The sequence below is a fragment of the Artibeus jamaicensis genome, unplaced genomic scaffold, assembly GCF_021234435.1.
Source record: "Artibeus jamaicensis isolate MK-2021 breed Jamaican fruit bat unplaced genomic scaffold, CSHL_Jam_final contig_415, whole genome shotgun sequence".
Taxonomy (NCBI): domain Eukaryota; kingdom Metazoa; phylum Chordata; class Mammalia; order Chiroptera; family Phyllostomidae; genus Artibeus; species Artibeus jamaicensis.
In genome coordinates this window covers 19542697-19560577 of record NW_026521823.1, presented here as the reverse complement: position 1 = coordinate 19560577, position 17881 = coordinate 19542697, and the positions used below count along the sequence as shown (strand labels likewise).

At 41.5% G+C, this 17881-nt stretch overlaps 1 protein-coding gene across 8 annotated transcripts in view; it reads left to right on the top strand.

Annotated features, from left to right (window-relative positions):
* The window catches only part of KLF12 (KLF transcription factor 12), a 421617-nt gene that overhangs the window by 130101 nt on the left and 273635 nt on the right, over positions 1-17881 (top strand). For all 8 annotated transcript variants that reach the window (XM_053665635.1, XM_053665636.1, XM_037153237.2 and 5 more), the window contains one exon: positions 2234-2297. In XM_053665635.1, the coding sequence (XP_053521610.1) occupies positions 2265-2297 (33 nt within the window). In that variant the 5' untranslated portion in view covers positions 2234-2264. The remainder of the gene's footprint in view (positions 1-2233; positions 2298-17881) is intronic.

Genomic DNA, 17881 nt, shown 5'->3' with positions numbered 1-17881 from the left:
TGACATCATCTAACTTGTTACCTTAGTATGAAAATTAACCTCTGATCTTCACGCTATCAAATGGATCTCAAAATAGTTCACGTGCTCAGCTCCTAGAACTGCTTTCAGAGCAAATGATATCATTAGGTTACTTTGTAAACCCACAGATGCTGTGGAAATGTGCAGTATTGTGTTCAAATAATACAGTGTTTAATTTAGCCTTGCAGATTAATTGTACCTAAAAACAACAAATTATATAATTAAGGTGCTAGTTGCTTGGGTACGAACAATTCACACTTGACATACGGGAGAATTTTCTTTATTTGTTTTTTTCTTTCATTTCTCATTATTAGCTTTATTCTTTCCACAAACATGTGTCAGTCTCCCAAATTTTGCTGGGCTGCATGCTGCATGCTGGGAAACAAACTTGGGAATGGCATTGTGAATGGCATGTGTTTTTACTCCTGGTGGGAATATAAATTTGTATAATCTGTTTAAAAACCAATTTGGTGATATATTTTGACAGCCTGAAAAACATGTACGTTATTTTGACCCAGTCATGATATAATGACATTCTAAGGAAATAACCAGCAGTACCTCCCAGAGCAGCTAAATGCAGGATGATTGGCCGGGAACAGTGGAGGTGGAGCCTGTGCTGGGTCCGCCATCACAGTTCCCACCTTCTGAGCAGAGCTTTTCTAGAGAGGACATTCTTTCTAGTCGTGCAGTTTTTTTTTTTTTTTTCACATCTTAATATACTATGAAAATTCTCATGGAATATTAAAATGTGGAAAAAACACAACCACATTTTGAGATATAAGGAGCCAGAATGTAAGATTGAAGCCAGTTTTGAAAGACCGGGTACATTCTGCCAAGAAGTTGAAGCTGATTGTTTTATATATATTTTGAAGACTAGAAAGGACAATCAATATATGTTTGGTGAGAACATGTTGGTTTCAATGACTTTTAAATTCTTTCAGGGGATTCCATTTTATGGCTTTAGAATATAAAAACAGACTTATACTCCTGATTTCGAGAGAATACTTACAGTCTGCCACTATAGTTATTAAGATATTACCTTTATATTTTATTGCTTTGTAGTAGCATTTCTAGTAGTAAAATCTGTAGTATACATGAGGAGGTATGTTTTGAGACATAAGAAACATACATAAGAGGGAGAGACAGACAGACAAAGACAGAAACAAATATTAAAGCTGCAGTAAAGTTAAAGGCCAGTTCCCCTTCCAGGCAGAACCAGTGGACCTTGTGAGTTCCGCCATGTTTCCTTAGGGCCTGATGAGTGAGTGTGTGAGCCTCGGTGGTGGCTGGTCAAGGGCGTGGAGACAGTGCAGAGGCAGCCCGGCCCCACGAATGTGGGCACCAGCTGTCTGCAGGATCTGGGTGTGTCCCCTTCTCCAATGTAATTCCAAATGGAAAAAAAAAAAAAAAAGGAAATCAACTGCATCTAATAAGCTGGCTTAAGTGAATGCCAAAGAAAATTCGCCTCATGAAATGGAAATTCTGAAGCAAGTTACATAATGCTGAGAAAAAACAAATAGAAGGACTTTCAAGATATATCCAAAAGGGGCAGAAGGTCCATTTTAAGCCGAACTCTCCAGTCCAACGATATTTAATTGTATTTGGGAAGATCCACATGGTCCTGGGGATGAGGAAGCTTTTAGAAACCATATAAATATTTACTTTATAGTTGTTTAATTTTTAAAAGGTGACATGTATTAACTTACATCAGTTTTTAAAAGTTTGACTTGGTTATTGGCCACTATGGAGCCACCAGAAAGTATTCTGTTAGTTATTTCTAGCCACAGCATGGCTAGAAATCTCCTAGTTGCTAGGAGTAAAGGCGCCAAGTGCTTTCAGTTGGAGTATTGGTGAGTCCTCTTTCATATATTCCGTTTACTTTGAAACCACTTTCTGCCGTTTTTCCCTCCGTCTTCCCTCCCTGGTGCGTCCAGATCTGTCTCAGTTTGTCACAGCTGGTGTTTCTGCCTCTCTCCCCTCATTTCTCCATTTTGCCCTTTAAATGGCGGCCAAAGAGCAAGCAAAAAACCAAAGCAATGAAAGAAAAAAATATCCCTCAGCTATTATATTTATGTCACTCCACTAATTAAGAGTGTAGAGGATTGTAGAATGAGGATTGTCTGTGTTTCTTCCCCGCCCCTAACTCCAGGGAAAATATGTTATCAGACACCTGGAACTTTTTCTCATTGTTTGTTTTTCTCTGCTTTTCTTGCAGGGTCAATGTGACTCCAGCCACCAATGGATGAATGAATATCCATATGAAGAGGAAAACAATAAAGGTTGGTTAACCAAACTGTGTCAGTGCAGGGAAAACCCTATTTTGCCCCTGGCGACTCGTTAGAGCACTCTTGGTCTGAATATGAGACAGGTCAAGACACCCTTAGATACACCCATCTCTTTGTAAAGTGTAATTTTGGTTTTTAATCCCTTAAATATAAAGAAATTTATGAGAGTAAGAAACAGTTTTTTTGTGTAAGTCTGCCTGTCTTTATTTTCTAGAACTTACGTTGGAATTTTGAGAATCACCTTTTAAATGGATGTCAGATAGTGGCGAACCAGTTGATACAACTGATCGTGGGGAACGAGACAAAAAGGAAAAAAAAAACCTGGCCAGATTTTGTTTAATATATATCAGTTCCTACAAGCACAGTCCTAATACCAACACCATATGGTATATGATTGCTGTGAAAAGCTGTTCTCTTTGAGACCACAATCTCAGCTTTCATTTGAGAGTAGGATGATTTTGAAAGGATTTTAACTTTGGTTTCTCACAGACATGTACCAGGATGAATTAGAGGAGAAGTCCTGTGGTATTGCTTTATTTGTGGTAGTTATTTGAAATTTCCTTTCTTGCATTAACATCTTACTGATGTTAATACACAAATCATAGGTAACATTTTTATAATATATTAAACCACCTTCATTGCGTAAAGTTTATACACTCAACTGGTCTGGTGTACATGCGTGTGCCTTGCCTTGTAACTCTTCATTGAACTGCACAAAACATAAAATTTCATATTTTCCTACTCCAATTACCTGGTACTTTAAAAAAATTCATTTATTCATTTGTTTTTAGAGAGAGGGAAAGGGAGGGAGAGAAAGAAGGAGAGAAACATTGATGGGTTGCCTCTCCTACACAACCCAACCAGGGGCCAAACCCACAACCCAAGCATGTGCCCTGACCAGGAATTGAACCTGTGACCTATTGCTTTGTGGGATGATGCCCAGGCTACAGGGCACCCCAGTCAGGGCTACTCCCGCTACTTTTAAACAAATGTACATCATGTCACATTTTTTTCTGCCAGCCTTTACTTTCAAAGTTACTTACAAATGATTTTGCAGGTCATATTTTTCACTTAAAACTGCCTTTCTTCCTCCTCCTTGCTAAAATTGCTCCTTCTCAGAACATGCTTATACCTGGACAATTTTCGGACCTGTAGAGGGAGTATTGATTCAGAGGTGATACAAGGGTGACTTCTGGGTATAACAGTAATGTTCTTTCTCCTGAACCCAGTGTTGCCCGTGTGGGTGCACTTCATGAGAATTAATTGGGCAGTGTACGCATTTGTACCTGGATCAGCAGTGTGCTTGTGAACCAGCCCGAGGGGCGGGGCTGGGGGGCTGGACCTGGGGAGTTTATCAGTTCTCAGGGGTAAAACTCCTGTGGCTGGTTTCAGAGGTTTCAGGAGTCGCTTGCAAAAGTCCTTAAAGTTTAGCAATTGGCTCTCATGAGCTGTTGTTAAGGTGGCTTTACCTAGCACACCTTTGATCATTTCATTTACAAAGTGAAACAGTTTCACAAACTGTTTAAGACAAATAGGGCACAGTTGGTAAATTTAAATTTCTCTGGCTCATCCCTGTGTAAATATGGAAACCTTCTTTACTGGTGATCATGGAAAGTATATTTATCCCTGTCCTAATGTATGATGTTGATATAATATCACTTTATGTTTTTGTGCAATTGTTACTAAATTTTAGTTTGAATGGATTAGTGTTAGCTTTGCAAACTTATGCATTTTGACAGTGTCATTGTTCTGTAACTAATTTCATGATAACCAAAGGTGATGGCAAAGAGAATCATTGTGGTGCCACTTTCCCTGAGGATATACTCTAAAAACATTACCATAAATGACTATAATACATTATATGCGATTCATTCTAAATGATTGTGCCTCATAGCTGATAACTCATGAGTTCATGAGTGTTTAGAGAGGAGGGAGCGTGGGTATTTCACTGAACGGGAGTATAATACCCATTATTTCTCGCTCACACATGTCTACATAAAGCTGGTCTGTGCGTTCCGAAACGCATTTCAGCAGTGCTGTCGTTGTGAGTGCGGTGGCTTGTGCGTGGGTCTGCTCCAGAACCTGGCTTCCCTCCTGTGTTTTCCCTCCATCGCAGGACGTTTACCAAGTGCTTCCCCGCAGCCGGTTTAGAGCAGGCGTCCAGGGTGTAGACACACACACACACACACACACACACACTCACACTCACTCACTCGTGCAGCTTCTCATGAGAAGCGTTCGCGTGAACACTCCTGCTCGGTGACGACCCCAGAGGAGCCATGGTGCACAGCAGTGGGGGCTTCTCCTCCTTGTGTTTGGAATGTAAGAGGGCAATAGCAAGCCTTTCTGTGAAAGCTTTCATTGTTTACCAAAAAAGTTATTTCCTAGTGATGGACATGTACAATGTGGTTTCTTTACATTTTTTTTTCCATGAGGTGCAAGTCTTCCTCCTTCACACAGGATGGAAAGATTGTAACAGCATCCTGCCTTTCTTTCCCTTTGAACTAGGTAGGTAGGCCCAGTTGCTCAGAAAGCCCTGCTGGTGGAAATGAAACGTGTCGTCAGCAAACATTTATGTAGATAGCTGCCTAGGAAGTAAATATTGAATCAGAAAGATCAAAAACTGTCCAGTCCCAGCTCTGCAGTTCCCTGTCTGTATGGCCTTGGACGGGTGACTTCTTTTCTCAAGTGCAAAGTGGAACTAATAACAACTGTCCTGCCTATCTCAGAAGCGGTTTTGGGGGTGAAAGAAAATACAACATATTTGTGAAAACAGTGTAAAGTTGTAAAATTCTTAAGGTGTGTGTGGTAGTGAACATTATTTTTAAGGCATAAGAGAGGTTCACGACTCTTTTGTATGACTATGTCCTAAAGTCAAGCATTTTGAGAGTTGGAGGTACCCTCAAAAGTCCCTGACTCTTAACATGAGCTTGGTGTGTGGTGGCCTCCTAGATGAGTTGGTTACTTCAGCGGGATGTTGCAACCTCCTTGGAATGTCCTGCTGCATGTGGCGGGTCATCCTATTTCCAGGCACATGTAATTATATTAAAAGTTCTTCCTCTTTTTGAGCCAAATCAGTAGGAGGTATGATGATGCAGACCCAGTAGGTGGACCACGCATGTTAATATATCTCTTCCTGCATCAGGTCACGCTTCTCTCAAGTCACTCCCCCTTTGAGTATCTCATTTCTATCTGGGAAATTAGAACAAGATAACATTCAGGGAGCTGAGAAAGATTATGTAATTATTGAAGTAGAATAGTGGCTTCATCATTTGAAAAGATGATTCATTGCTCATTAAAAAACATTAAAGCATGCAAAGCCCTGTTAGCCCCTCACCTCACCCCCATTGGTGAATTATTGACAGCATCTGTGTGTGTGTATACAAGTAATGGGGGCATGTTTGCAAAAACAGGATTGCATTTACACTTTCTATTTCTAAAGAAGCGTTTTTTTCACCTTTCTTTCAATAGAATGGGAGAAATAGAAACTGAATTTAAAGTGAAGGAATATATTAATTTCTAGTTGATGTCCTTTCACCAAAGTGAGGTTGTTACTTAAGAGTAAAAAGGAGAAAGTCCCAACTTTATGAGTTCTGGTAATTCTGCTTTCTTTAAATGACTGAATTTAAACAGCATCTTTTGACTTTTTGCTAAGAAAGATGGGAAAATTGGTGACATTTCTTTCTAACTAACTTTCCCTCCTCTTGTTTTACTACCTTTTTAATATTGAGGTTATTACCCTTTACTTCTGATTATTCATTGTAATTATGAAAGGTACTTCATCTTGTCTTATTTTTCTCAGAAATATGGAAACTTGGCTTTACTGGTGTCCTGCATTCCTACGAAGGTTGAAACCAACTGGTCTTTCATTTGTTCTTGTTTTGCTTTCCTTCAGATATCCATGGACTAATTTTAGTAAGCTCAAAGTTCAGTAAATTCATCGATTTTTGTCTGGTTTTTATCTTCTATTTTGGTTTTCTTGGCATCTGTCTTTAAAGTCTGAGAAGTAGAGTCTGTTTTTATGTCTTCAGACTTTAAAATTATAATTAAAGTATATTATCCATTCGTTCTGTTCTCTTCTTTAGTAACCCTGAAAATATATGTTTGTTCTTGGCTTTCCATATTTATGATTTTCATCTTTACCTTTTTTCCCCATACTTTGCTTTTCCATGAAACCTTTTTTCTTTGTTTACAGTCAAATTCTTAGTAATTTTTTTACTTCCTGAAGTGGCTTTTCATCTCTATAGTACTTTATAGTTCTGTCAACTTAATTTAATCTCTTCCAATTATCCTGTCCTATACCATTTGAACCCTTGTACTTCTTCCTTGAACTTTTTTTTTAATTTCTTAAAAAAGACCTTTTTGTTTGTTATTCTCTTTTGAGTCCATGAAGTGTGTTGTCTCAGTTCTTCCTCTGATTCCTTGGGTAATTTCTCCTTGTGATGTTTTTTCTTCACTGGACTTTTGCTTTTGGTATTTGCCGCTTTTCTGCACAGTCAGTCCCCTTACGGCCTCTCTCTGATGGTTACTCATCTTTCGATGGGGCCAGTCGTTTCTCATGTTGCAGGTAATGCTGTGGGCAGGGCACAGACAGGCTATGAGCTAGATGCTTCCCAATCTTTGATTTGAGCTTATTTCAGATACTCTCTAAATAAAGGTGTCGTTCCCAGAGTTTTCCTTCCATTTCCACTGTATAGCAAGGCTCCTGAGATGAAGGCCCCCGCCTGCCTTCCTTTTGCCGCTTCAATAGACCCCCTGATGGTGGAGCCAGCCTGTAAGATGCTGTTTTTGCTCTTTTAGTACCACTTTCTCTGCTCTCACTGGATAAGCCTTTCGTGACTGCATGGTTTTACTATTAGGAAGTTCTGTGTCTTCACTGAGGTCTTAGGAGGTGTGTGTCAGCTTCCAGGAGCCTCCAGGATTTCTCAGGCTTTGACAGTTATGCTTTGAGTTTCAAAGGAAGGTTATAAAAGTGCCTTAATATTGCCGTTTTTTAATAAGAAATATTTTAGATGCATTTAAGGGACCCGTGGGGAGTACTGAGCATACTGTGTGCTGTTTAAGAGCTTGGCCTCCTGGGTTTCAGTCCTGGCCCAGCCAGGGCTTCACCGGCTTCCCCATCTCATTTTCACCTGTGCGATGTGGGGATGACGATAATGATGATGAAGATGCCCACTGTATAAAGTTGTTGTGAGGATAAAATGAAACACAATGCTAAAGCACTTACTCTATTGCCTGGCAGTTACTTAGTGCTCATTAAAATGACCATTTTTATTAATGTGAAGCCATGTTCATTGTGTTTATAATGAAGTTTGGTTTTAGGAGAATTTGCTGCTCAGGCCGGCATTTGTCTGGGTTTTTGCCTTTGAAGAGGTGTGTGCTGGGATGGATGGGGCGGCGTGCTTGGGGACACCGGCTGTCCCCTGTAATCTGTCAGCTTCTTATTTTAGGGTCTGCCTGGGACTTCCAGATGGTGACTCTGTGTCTATAAGGAAGAGACACATCTGGCTTTCTCTTGTTACTTACGAGTAGTAAAGAGTAATAAATGGAAGAAATAGAATTCTTGCAGATACTGGATATGCTGCGATGGTTGGTAGACATGTTACTTGGTTCACTCACAGATTGTCGACAACTTCTGTTGAATTAGTCAGGGTTCTTCAGAGAAAGAGAACGAACAGAAGACTTATATGTATATCTCGTATGATTTCAATGCTTTATTATAAGGAATCAGCTCATAAGATGATGGAGACCGAGAAGTCCTGCCCCTGGGGTAGTGCCAAGGCCTGAGGACCAGGGAAGGCAACTGTGTATGTCACAGCCCAAGGTCAGGAGAAGGCTGATGTCCCGGGTTAAGGAGGCAAGCAGGGGCTGAATTCTGTCCCTTTGCCCACTTTTGTTCTCTTCAGGCCCTCAGCGGATTAGCCGGTGCCTGCTCACGTTGGGAAGGGCAGTGCGTGTGAGGAGTCCGCTGGTTCAGATGCCAGGCGCATCCAGAAGCTCCCACACAGACATCCCCAGACATCAGGTTTGATGTGGGTGCCCCGAGGCCCGCCCAGTCAAGGTGACAGATAAAGTCAACCATCCCACCTATCCTGCGCTGTGTAATGAAATCTAGCAGTCATATATTTAGCATTTGTTATCTGTTAGGCATTGGGCTACAGAGAGGAATTATATTTAGACCCTGTCTTCAGCACTTCATCATCTCAGGGACAGGCAAATACCCTACTGCAGTTTGATGTCATTAGGGCTACAATATATTCAATAAAACCTAGAAGGTTGGTGTGGGCCACAGACAGCTTCACATACGCAGTGACATTTGACCTGAGCCCTGAATGATGGTATCACATTGACTGGAAGAAATGGGAGCAACCATGAAAAGTTATAATATTTTGTTTTAAATTTTTAAAAATTGTTTCACGTCGTTCAATTACAGTTGTCCCCATTTGCCCCCATTACTCTCCCCTGTCTTACCCACGCCCACCTCCCACCCTCAGTCCTCGTCCTCCTGCCCTTTGCCTTTGTCCAGGGTCCTTTACACATGTTCCTTGACTTGATTCTTCCCCTTCCTTCCCCTCCCCCCTTTACCCCCTCCCCCCTTTCCTCTGGTCCCTGCCAGTTTGTTCTTTATTTCCAAGTCTCTGGTTCTGTTTTTCTCCCTTTGTTTTGTCAGTTGGGTTCATTTACTGCTTAAAAATTTGTCTTAAAAAATAGAAAGTTATAGATTTTTTTCCCTTTGACTAACACAAAAGCACCCTGAAAAATTTCCCCTCGCAGTTCAGGGTAAATGTGATATTCGGTGATATCTTTAAGTATTTTGGCTGGAATCTTTTGAGGCTCATTTATGTGTCCAAAGGATTTCTGCTCCCCTCCCTGTCTCTCCTCTCCACGACTGCCCCGCTGCCTTTCTCGCTCACTGCGTCTCCCTTGCGCATGTGCTCTTGAGCTCTCACGCTCTTCCTTGCTCACGCATTTTCATTCTCTGGCCACTTGATTATAGTGGGTCATGAGCTAAGCTTTAGGGCATCATATTTAGAGTACATTATCACAGTAGTTTATGTAATGTACCTTTTACCCGAAAACTTTGAGTGATCATAAAAATGATGAGCATATTTTAAGTGCAACCATTTCAGTTAACATTTTGATTTAATGAGAATGTTAGAGTATTAAATCAACGTAGTAATTGATTATTAAAAGCATTTATTAAAGGACTGTATCTCTCCGGTCAATTTTATGTGTCAACATCTGTACATTAGGAAAGAATAGTAACCTCTTTCCCCTCTCCTCATCTATGTTCTCTGAGAATTAATTTCTTCCTATTCTCTAAAGACACTTTTGTTTAATAAAATCATGAATAATATATTGATTCAACAATGAGTGAAATTCTTTTTCTTATACATAATTTAGTCCTTCAGTATACTTTATAGCCTAATGGAGGTTTGATTCACAAATAATCCAATTTAAGAGTCAATTGATTATTAATATTGAGCATGGCTTGTTTTCCTAGTGTTGGTAGTAAATTCTGTATCAGTCTGATCCTGTTACCAGACTAAAGGGGTCTGTTTGCCTCTAGGCATCAAAGCCCATAACACATGAATAGGAGCTTGCAGCATAGAAGGTAAGGGTTAATTTTCAGGAAGTGGCCCACACCTGGAGTCACAGGTGAGCAAATGCTCGAAGATCTGGCTCCCTGATGGCTTCTAGGGGATAGATTATACAGGGAAAAATCATTAAGCATGGTGAAAAAGGGAACCAAGGTCTAAGCAGGGTTATGGTCTCTATGGATTGATCAGGGCTAGGGTACGAGGCAGTTGATCAGTCCATCTGGTCCTGATGCCAGCTATAGCGTCCCTTTGGTTTCCCCACTTTTCTGGGTGTGGTTCTCAGATAACAACTGAGAACTAGATGTTATCTCTATCTAGGTTGACCTAAACTTGTCTCTAGGATCAACAGACCGGAGGCTTTGTTCCTGGATTATTGGACGCTGATAAGAACCTCACTGTACTGAGGGTTTAATGATTAAGGAAATGGTCATGCCAGGGAGAAGGAGGCAGGTGGTTTGGGGTGGTAGGGGAGGCCAGTTTGAATCGAAAGGAAAGAAAGGAGAAGATGGCATATTAAAGAACTCAAGTTTCTATTCACTTATAATCAGAGAAACAGGACTGTGGGGATGGTGTAGAATGCAGGATGTATTAAGAGGATTTGGCCTCATTTAATTGTAGAAGCTAGTTTAAGCAAGTTGCTCCCATATATTTGATGCTAGGCTTGATGTCGTAGGTCAGCAACCAGGAAGCAAGGATGAGGAGGAAGTGCGGGAGAGCAGGGAGAAACCAGAAACTAAGAGGGCGAACTGGGCTCCACACAGGTTCTCTCCACCTACAAGCCTCCGACCTCAGGGATGCTGGCAAGTACAGCGGCAGCTGGCGCCCTTCTCTCAGTCAAACACACCATGGCCTGGCAATCACGTACTGATGGAGGTTCGCAGAAACCGCAGGAGCTGTGGGCCTGCACCAGCCAGATGAACCAGCACATCGGCGACAACACATGAGAGCTACCCTTGCATCTGGAGCCCTGCATTGACCTTCTGAGTGTGAAGCTGGGATGCTGCTGCTGCACTTCTGCCTTCTGAATCTTGCCAAAATGTGTCTTAGAAGCCAGAAGCAATGGGCCAAGGCAGGGAAAACAGTGCTGGGAAGTGCAGATCGAGCTCAGCTAAGCCGTGGCAGTTCATATCTACCGCTGAGTCCCACACTGCCTATTCTCTCCCTTCTCACGCACAGGTCTCTTGCCCCACTCTTCCCTCCACGTGAGTATCATAGATCACGTGCCTTTACGGAGCCCTGCTTTCTTTCCTGAATCCTGCTAAGTCCTGTCTGCAGACCTGAAGCACAGCCCCAGGACCCAGCCTTGCAGTAGAGACAAGGGCCCACACAGAGAAGGCTGCTCCTGTGGAAAACCACCTGCCTGGATTCACCGTTTCTGAGCTCTGCTCATCTCTTGAGAAATGGCGGGATCATTTATGGCCCTGGACGGTTCTTGATTCCATTATTGGTGTCAGTAGTGGCTAAGCCCATTCTGCTCCTGGATTTTGTGCATCTTAATGCTGTAGACGGATGAGGCTCAGGCCAGGACCCTGTGGCTGCAGGGAGCTGCAGTTGAAAGCACAGGAAAGGCAGTCAGCATGAGAACAAGGATGGGTTCTGATTTTGTCCATGGTGGGAATGTGTGAGTTGTCTTGGTCCAGGTAGTGCACTTCGGAGCAAAATTATGACTGAGAAGGAGATCAAAGGCTTATACTAATAGTAGGAATGAATAAAACCCTGGCTGATGCGGCCCAGTCCGTTGGAGCTTATCCATAGCCGAAGGGTTGCAGGTTTGATACCTGGTCTGGGTGCATACAGGAGGCAACCAATTGATGTTTTTTCCTTAGATCAATGTTTGTCTGTCTCCCTTCCTCTCTCTTTAAAAGCAGTAAAAAAATGACCTTGGGGGAGGATAAAAGAAAAAAGAGTATGAATGAATAATAGCAGGTTAGAGGTGAGATGGACAGGCAGTAACTGGAGGACAGTTAATGAGAAGGCAGGAATTAACTCAGACTGGGCCCGAGAGCCAGGAGGCACTAATGCAGGAGGGAGGGGTCGGGTGGCTGGTTGGTTGGAGGGCAAAGGGCAGCGGCAGCAGCACTTCCAAAGTGGAAGCCTGCTGCACCGAGAGAGGCGGGGCCGCAGGGCAGCTTCTCTGCAACAGGGCTGACATGGCAGGTGGCTTCTCATCTCACATGTCTGCCCTTCCATCTTGGCGAGGTCTCTTGGAGGTCTGTGTTGAGCCCTGGTACAGGGCTAGGGGATCCCGTCCAGTTGGGTCATCCTGGGACAAAGATAAAGGGAGTCCCTGGGCAGGTAAGTGAAGGTAGCCAGAGAGAGGGTACTAGCCTCTTCCTGGATTCCAGGAGGAGAAAAAGGAAAGCTTTTGAAAAAAGTTTTGTTTAAACTGCCAGAATTCTATTCATAGCCCTGGAAAGGATAGGACTTTAATTTGTGATCTAGAGTAAATTCAGAATTAGAATTCTGATTGGAAAAAGAATGAGTGTTACAGACAGAGACCGGGGGGCAATTATTGGGCCCATGCAGAGACGCCAAAAACTGTTACAGAACACACACACACAGGTTCATTACGTCCGCCGCCAGATAGGAAAGACGTCCCTCAATGCCAGAGATTCGTGAAAAGGAAAGGAAATGTTCATTTGATGCTGTACAGACTTAAAGTAGTGACCTAATGTCTTCATTAAAACATCAAAGCCCTTTTTTTATACTCTCAGATGCCCACAGTGCTCCCTTCTCCCCCTGCCCTAATTCGGGGTACCATCAGGAAAAGAAGCACGCTGTTTCAGGCCGCTGACACCAGCAGCTGTGTCGCCATCCAGGCAGGATCTCTAATTAATCCAAAGCCATGTGGCACCTTCTCACGGTCTACTGGCAAGAGTTCTTTCACCCTTCTTCTAGGCAAAGTCTCTCCTGCTTCCCAGGCCATGTGGCCAAAGGGAGCACCCCAAAGCCACATGGTCCTCCTCTACCAAAGCTGCAGGGGTCCCCACTCTGGCCAAAACAGCATGGTCCTTCTCGGCAAAGCTGTGGGGGGTGGGGACAGGGTGGGGTGGTCGCCCTTGGTCACCAAAGAGTGGTGGTTCTCTGCTAAAGCCACATGGTGATTCTCTCCTCCCAAACCAGGGGGATCCTCACATGGCCAAAGGCACGAGGCTTTCTTCTGCACTGCCACAGCCGCGGGGTCCTCTCCCCTACCAAAGCTTCGCGTGGCTCTCTACTCACGTGGCTGCGGGGGTCCACACTCTGGCAGAAAGCACCTGGATCTCTCCCTCTCACATGGCTGCGGAGTCTGGGTTCAATCCCCGCGCCAGTCCTCCTCTGTAGCCCCATTTCCGATTGTGATTTCCACAATCAGCCACACTGGCCAGCATTTCTGTATGATTCCAAGTTTACTGGGCTGCCATCGTGTGTCTGGGCAGGTGTGGCCCCATGTCATGGAGCCTATCTTGTCCAAGCTCCCATGCAGGAGTTCCTTTCCATCCCCCTGGCTCAGAGCATGGCCACTGCTATTTAACATACCTAAGCGACCTGCCAAAGGCTATAGATATGTGAAATGACCATGCCATGGACTGGCTGCAAAGCTGTTGCTGTACAAAACAGCCCTGCATGTTCCTGCTCCATGTGTCCCTTCCCTCAACTCACACCTGTGGGGGGAAGGGGGTGAAGACATCTTACATGTCTTTCTAATATTTCCTAGACGCCTTGAGTTCTGGATCTCATTCCCAATCCCTTTTTTTTGGGGGGGGGAGGCCCTCTTGGCTGCACCCCGTATCATGAAGACAATTAGATTCCTTAAAAAAAAAATCAATTACTGGTAGACTTTACCAGTTTGTATTTATACATTTATATTTTGTGTGTCTGGGTCGGGGGAGATTTTCCTGGTTTATGGGTAAATGCTTGCTAGATTTTTCTGAGCTTTCATTAAGTTTCTTATATAATTACTCAATTACTTTTAAACTGAATTGCAAATGCAATTAACATTTCTTAAACACCAGGATCCTATGAATTAAGACACCTCATTATTCCCTTTGTAAGCTCCGTATTTCTCAAGCGTTGATGACTTCTCATGGGGTTTAATGTTGCCAGACTCTGGATAGGAAGGACAGAGAATGTTATCCGAAGGATTGATCATATTTCTGCTCGTAAACTCCTTTCCTCAACAGTGTGCCCATTTTAAAAAGGAGAGAGTGTAGGAAACAGGTGGATTCCGGCTGCTGGGCCAGATTTCTCTGTCCATCTGTGACAGCCTTTCTCACTTCCTGAAATATGAAGGGACTTGCCTAAGGCTACACAGTAGTTAGTCGCAGAACTACACACCGCTCTTCTGTATTTTGTAACATTTATTTGTGCACCATTTCTAAATACTTCAGTCAGAGTAAAATGCTCCGGTAGAGAAATTAGTGTGGAGATGGGGCTTGTGAAAATATCTGGGAAGAAGGGGAAAGAGAGTGAGTGATGACAGGTAGGGCAAAATTTATTTTTAAAGCAACTCAATGGTAGATTTACATTTATAATTTCTACACCAGGACTTAAATGCACCTTAAATGCTTACTTATCTAGCTAGATAATTATTGCAGCCCCAAGTTCGCTCTCAGCTCTCCCCGTAGAGTTTGAGAAGGCACATACTCCGAGGCAGACCTGGCCAGCCACTTGGCACTGCCCACAGCTGGCTGGCTTGGCGCGGAGAGGAAAAGCTAAGAGATTTCTGTGTTACCACTAGGGGTGAGAATGGACTCCTTTCTCCTGGTTCTAATCAGTTGTACAAGAGATGCTTATTTTTTGTTGTGCCAGAAACAGTTTACAAGTATATTATCGTAACGTAAGGATTTAATTATATGGACAAGTTTCCAATGCTTTCAAATGAGAAGTGGAATCTCAATCTTGCTTCGCTCTAACTGCAAAACTGAGGTGCTGATAAAGTGCCAGTAGAAATTGCTGGTAACAACAGGTCACTCTCTTCACATTGAAATGTGTTGTCAGAGTGAGAGGGGAAGCTGAATGGGAGCAGTGGGGGTAGCTAATTGTCATTATTATTTTTTGGCTCAATTTTGTTAAACAGTCCAGGATGCAAAGTCTGTGCTTCAAAGATGATGCTATCGTTGGCATCAAGAGCAGCTTCTTTCTGGATATTCATATGAAACAGTGCTGAAAATTGCCAAGATTTATCTTAGAAATGTAGAAATTTGGAGCTGGGTGGTGTACTATAAGAATTATCGCCTTCAGCTGGGTAATGTAAGTGGGAGGAAAAAGATCGATGACAATGAAGCTTGCTTGCTCAAGGTTACCCATACGCTATAGACGGGAGGTTTGGGAGAAAGAAAGGTGCTAGGGAAATTGGGCTTTTTGGCTTTCACAGATTTTAACATCCAGTTTAAGCCAGTAAGGTGAACTTCTGCCTATTTCTGGATTTAAAGCAGAAGATACCAGATATCTTTTTAATGAATATTTTAATAAATGGATGGATGGAATAAGGATGAAAACAAAAGAAAGAAAATGAGAACAGAGCTCTTTGTTACTTTTTCTTTCTTTGAAAAAAAAGTGTAGTGATCGTGTGTGACTGAAGAGAAAGAGAAGACTTTGAAAAATTGACAGATGGATCACATGAAACCTGAAAATTTCTCTTATTAAGATTGACTTTTTCAGTAAGTAGTAGTTTAGGGAAAAGGTGTCGTTGACAGGCCTTTAACTACGTGGACAATGGCAGGGGAAGGATTTTCCTAAACAGACATGCTGATTGAGAAGGCCAGAATGCTCAGGCTGTGGTGCAGTCTGATAACAAACATGAAGACAGCACTTTCCTGTACTAAGTGCATTTCTAATTACTAGTCTCCACATTTGTGAGGAGAGCCCAACTATTTTATATTGAGGCATCTAGCAAGAAGAGGTTTTTAAAAAATAGATAATGTATCATACTTTAGTTTAACAAATTGAATTTTGTAAGGATATCCCCTCTACCCTCTTTTCCTTATGCTTTCATATTGCAAAGTTTAGTTTGCACAAAATTGTTTTGATTCTTGTATTAAAATGATTGCTTGTGTTGTGTGATGACTCTATAGTCATTAAGCAAATCTTAGTGTTTTTTTACAAAATCAGTAATTTTGAAATTTCTTATTCAATTAAAGGAATATTTTTTAGTTAAAATGTAGGGGTAGATGCTTTCTTCAAGTTATTAAGTATTTCATAGATATAAGAAAATACATATAGTGAGTTTTCTTATATCTATGAAATTTTTTATATTGAAGGAGCACTGGTTAATAGTTCCATTTCTTTACAGCCTTACCAACTTGTGGTGTCTGCTGACATTTAAAGTTTTCTTAGTCTGATGTGTGTTAAATACTGTTTCCTTGGGCCTTAATTGCATTCTCTGTCACTAATTGTTTATATGTTTACTGGTTCTTTCTATTTCTTCCCCCATGGAAATCCTTTTCATATCTTTTGCCTTTTTCCCTGAGGGAACAGTGGTCTTCCCAGCCTCTTCCCCAATGGGGTGTCTATTCAGGATTGATTAAATATGTTCAGAATACTTTCTCTAAGATTATGGACTTTTGTTTTACTTTGTTTATATTGTTTTATATTTTAATGTTGAATGTATTATTTGTCATTTGGCTAGTGCTTTTTCTATACAGTTTGTTATGATCATATTTTATGACCTACTGAATGCTGTTTGCAACATTTTCTATAGGGTATTGGCTTCTACTTTGCTAAGTGAGATTGAAATTTTCTTATAATCTGGCTGGGTTTTGGTATAAATGTTAGAATATTCTTTCTGTTCTTTGAAAGCCTGTGAATAAATACAATAATTTACTCCTTACATATTTGAGACTAGTAAAACTATCTCATAGTCTCAAAAACTATGAGACTAGTTTTTGCTTTGAGGGTAAATTTTAAACTAGAAATCTAATTCCTTTAATGGCAATAGATTATTTAGGTTTTCAGTTTCTTCTTGAGTCAGTTTGGTAAATTGTATGTTTCTATAAATATCTACATTTACTGTAAGTTTTCAGATTTATTGGCATGAAAATCGTACTAGTTTTATAGGCTGTAATCAGAAAATACCACAAACCTCAGTGGCTTAAGTAACAGAAATTTACTTTCTTATACTGTGGAAGCTTGAAGTTCCAGATAAGATATTTTTCTTTTCAACCTTATTTATTTATTTATTTTTTAATAGAGGCAAAGGGAGAAAGAAAGAAGGATGTGAGAAAGAAACATTGACTGGTTGTCTCTCGTGTCACCCTGACTGGTTACAGCAACCTACGGATATGCCCTGACCATGCCTGGGTTGAACCTGTGGCCTTTTGCATGTGGAATGGTGCCCAGCCAACTGAGCCACAATGGTCAGGGCAGACAAGGTGTCAACAGAGTTGGTTTCTTCTGAGGATTTTTACCTTGGCTCACAGATGGCCTTCTGCTTTCCCTGTGCTCTCACATAGCCCTCCTCTGTGTACCTCTGTGTTCTGATCTCCTCATCTTATAAAGTGTACTTGTTGGACTTGGAGATTTTTAGATGAAACTACTTGGTTCATTAATGAAAGAATTATATTTTTTAACAAGCATGTAAGGATAATGTTATAGTTTACATTTCAGTTTCTAAGTTTTGAGATTTTCTTTTACTGACTTATTGAACAATTAGCAACTTTAGAGTTTGTGTAGAACTCCCTACCTGGTCCTCTGCAAAGGCAGGAAACTTGAATTGTGTTCTTCAAGTTTATTAACTATCAAGCTGCAAAAGATGTAATAAACCAGTTTAATGTTCATCAGTTAAAGGTTTGCTCTTTATTCTGGTTCTTTTCTGTGGCTTTTTCATTTTGAGTGTCTTTTTTTTATAATGTATGTCTTGGTCAACTACATTTCATTGTGAAGGTATTTTGAGAAAATATCCTATGTCTATATTCCCTTAGGTACTTTATATTTGAGCATATGAATCAGCTGCTTCTTTTAGGCTCTAAAGTCAGATTGATTTAATAAAATAACTGG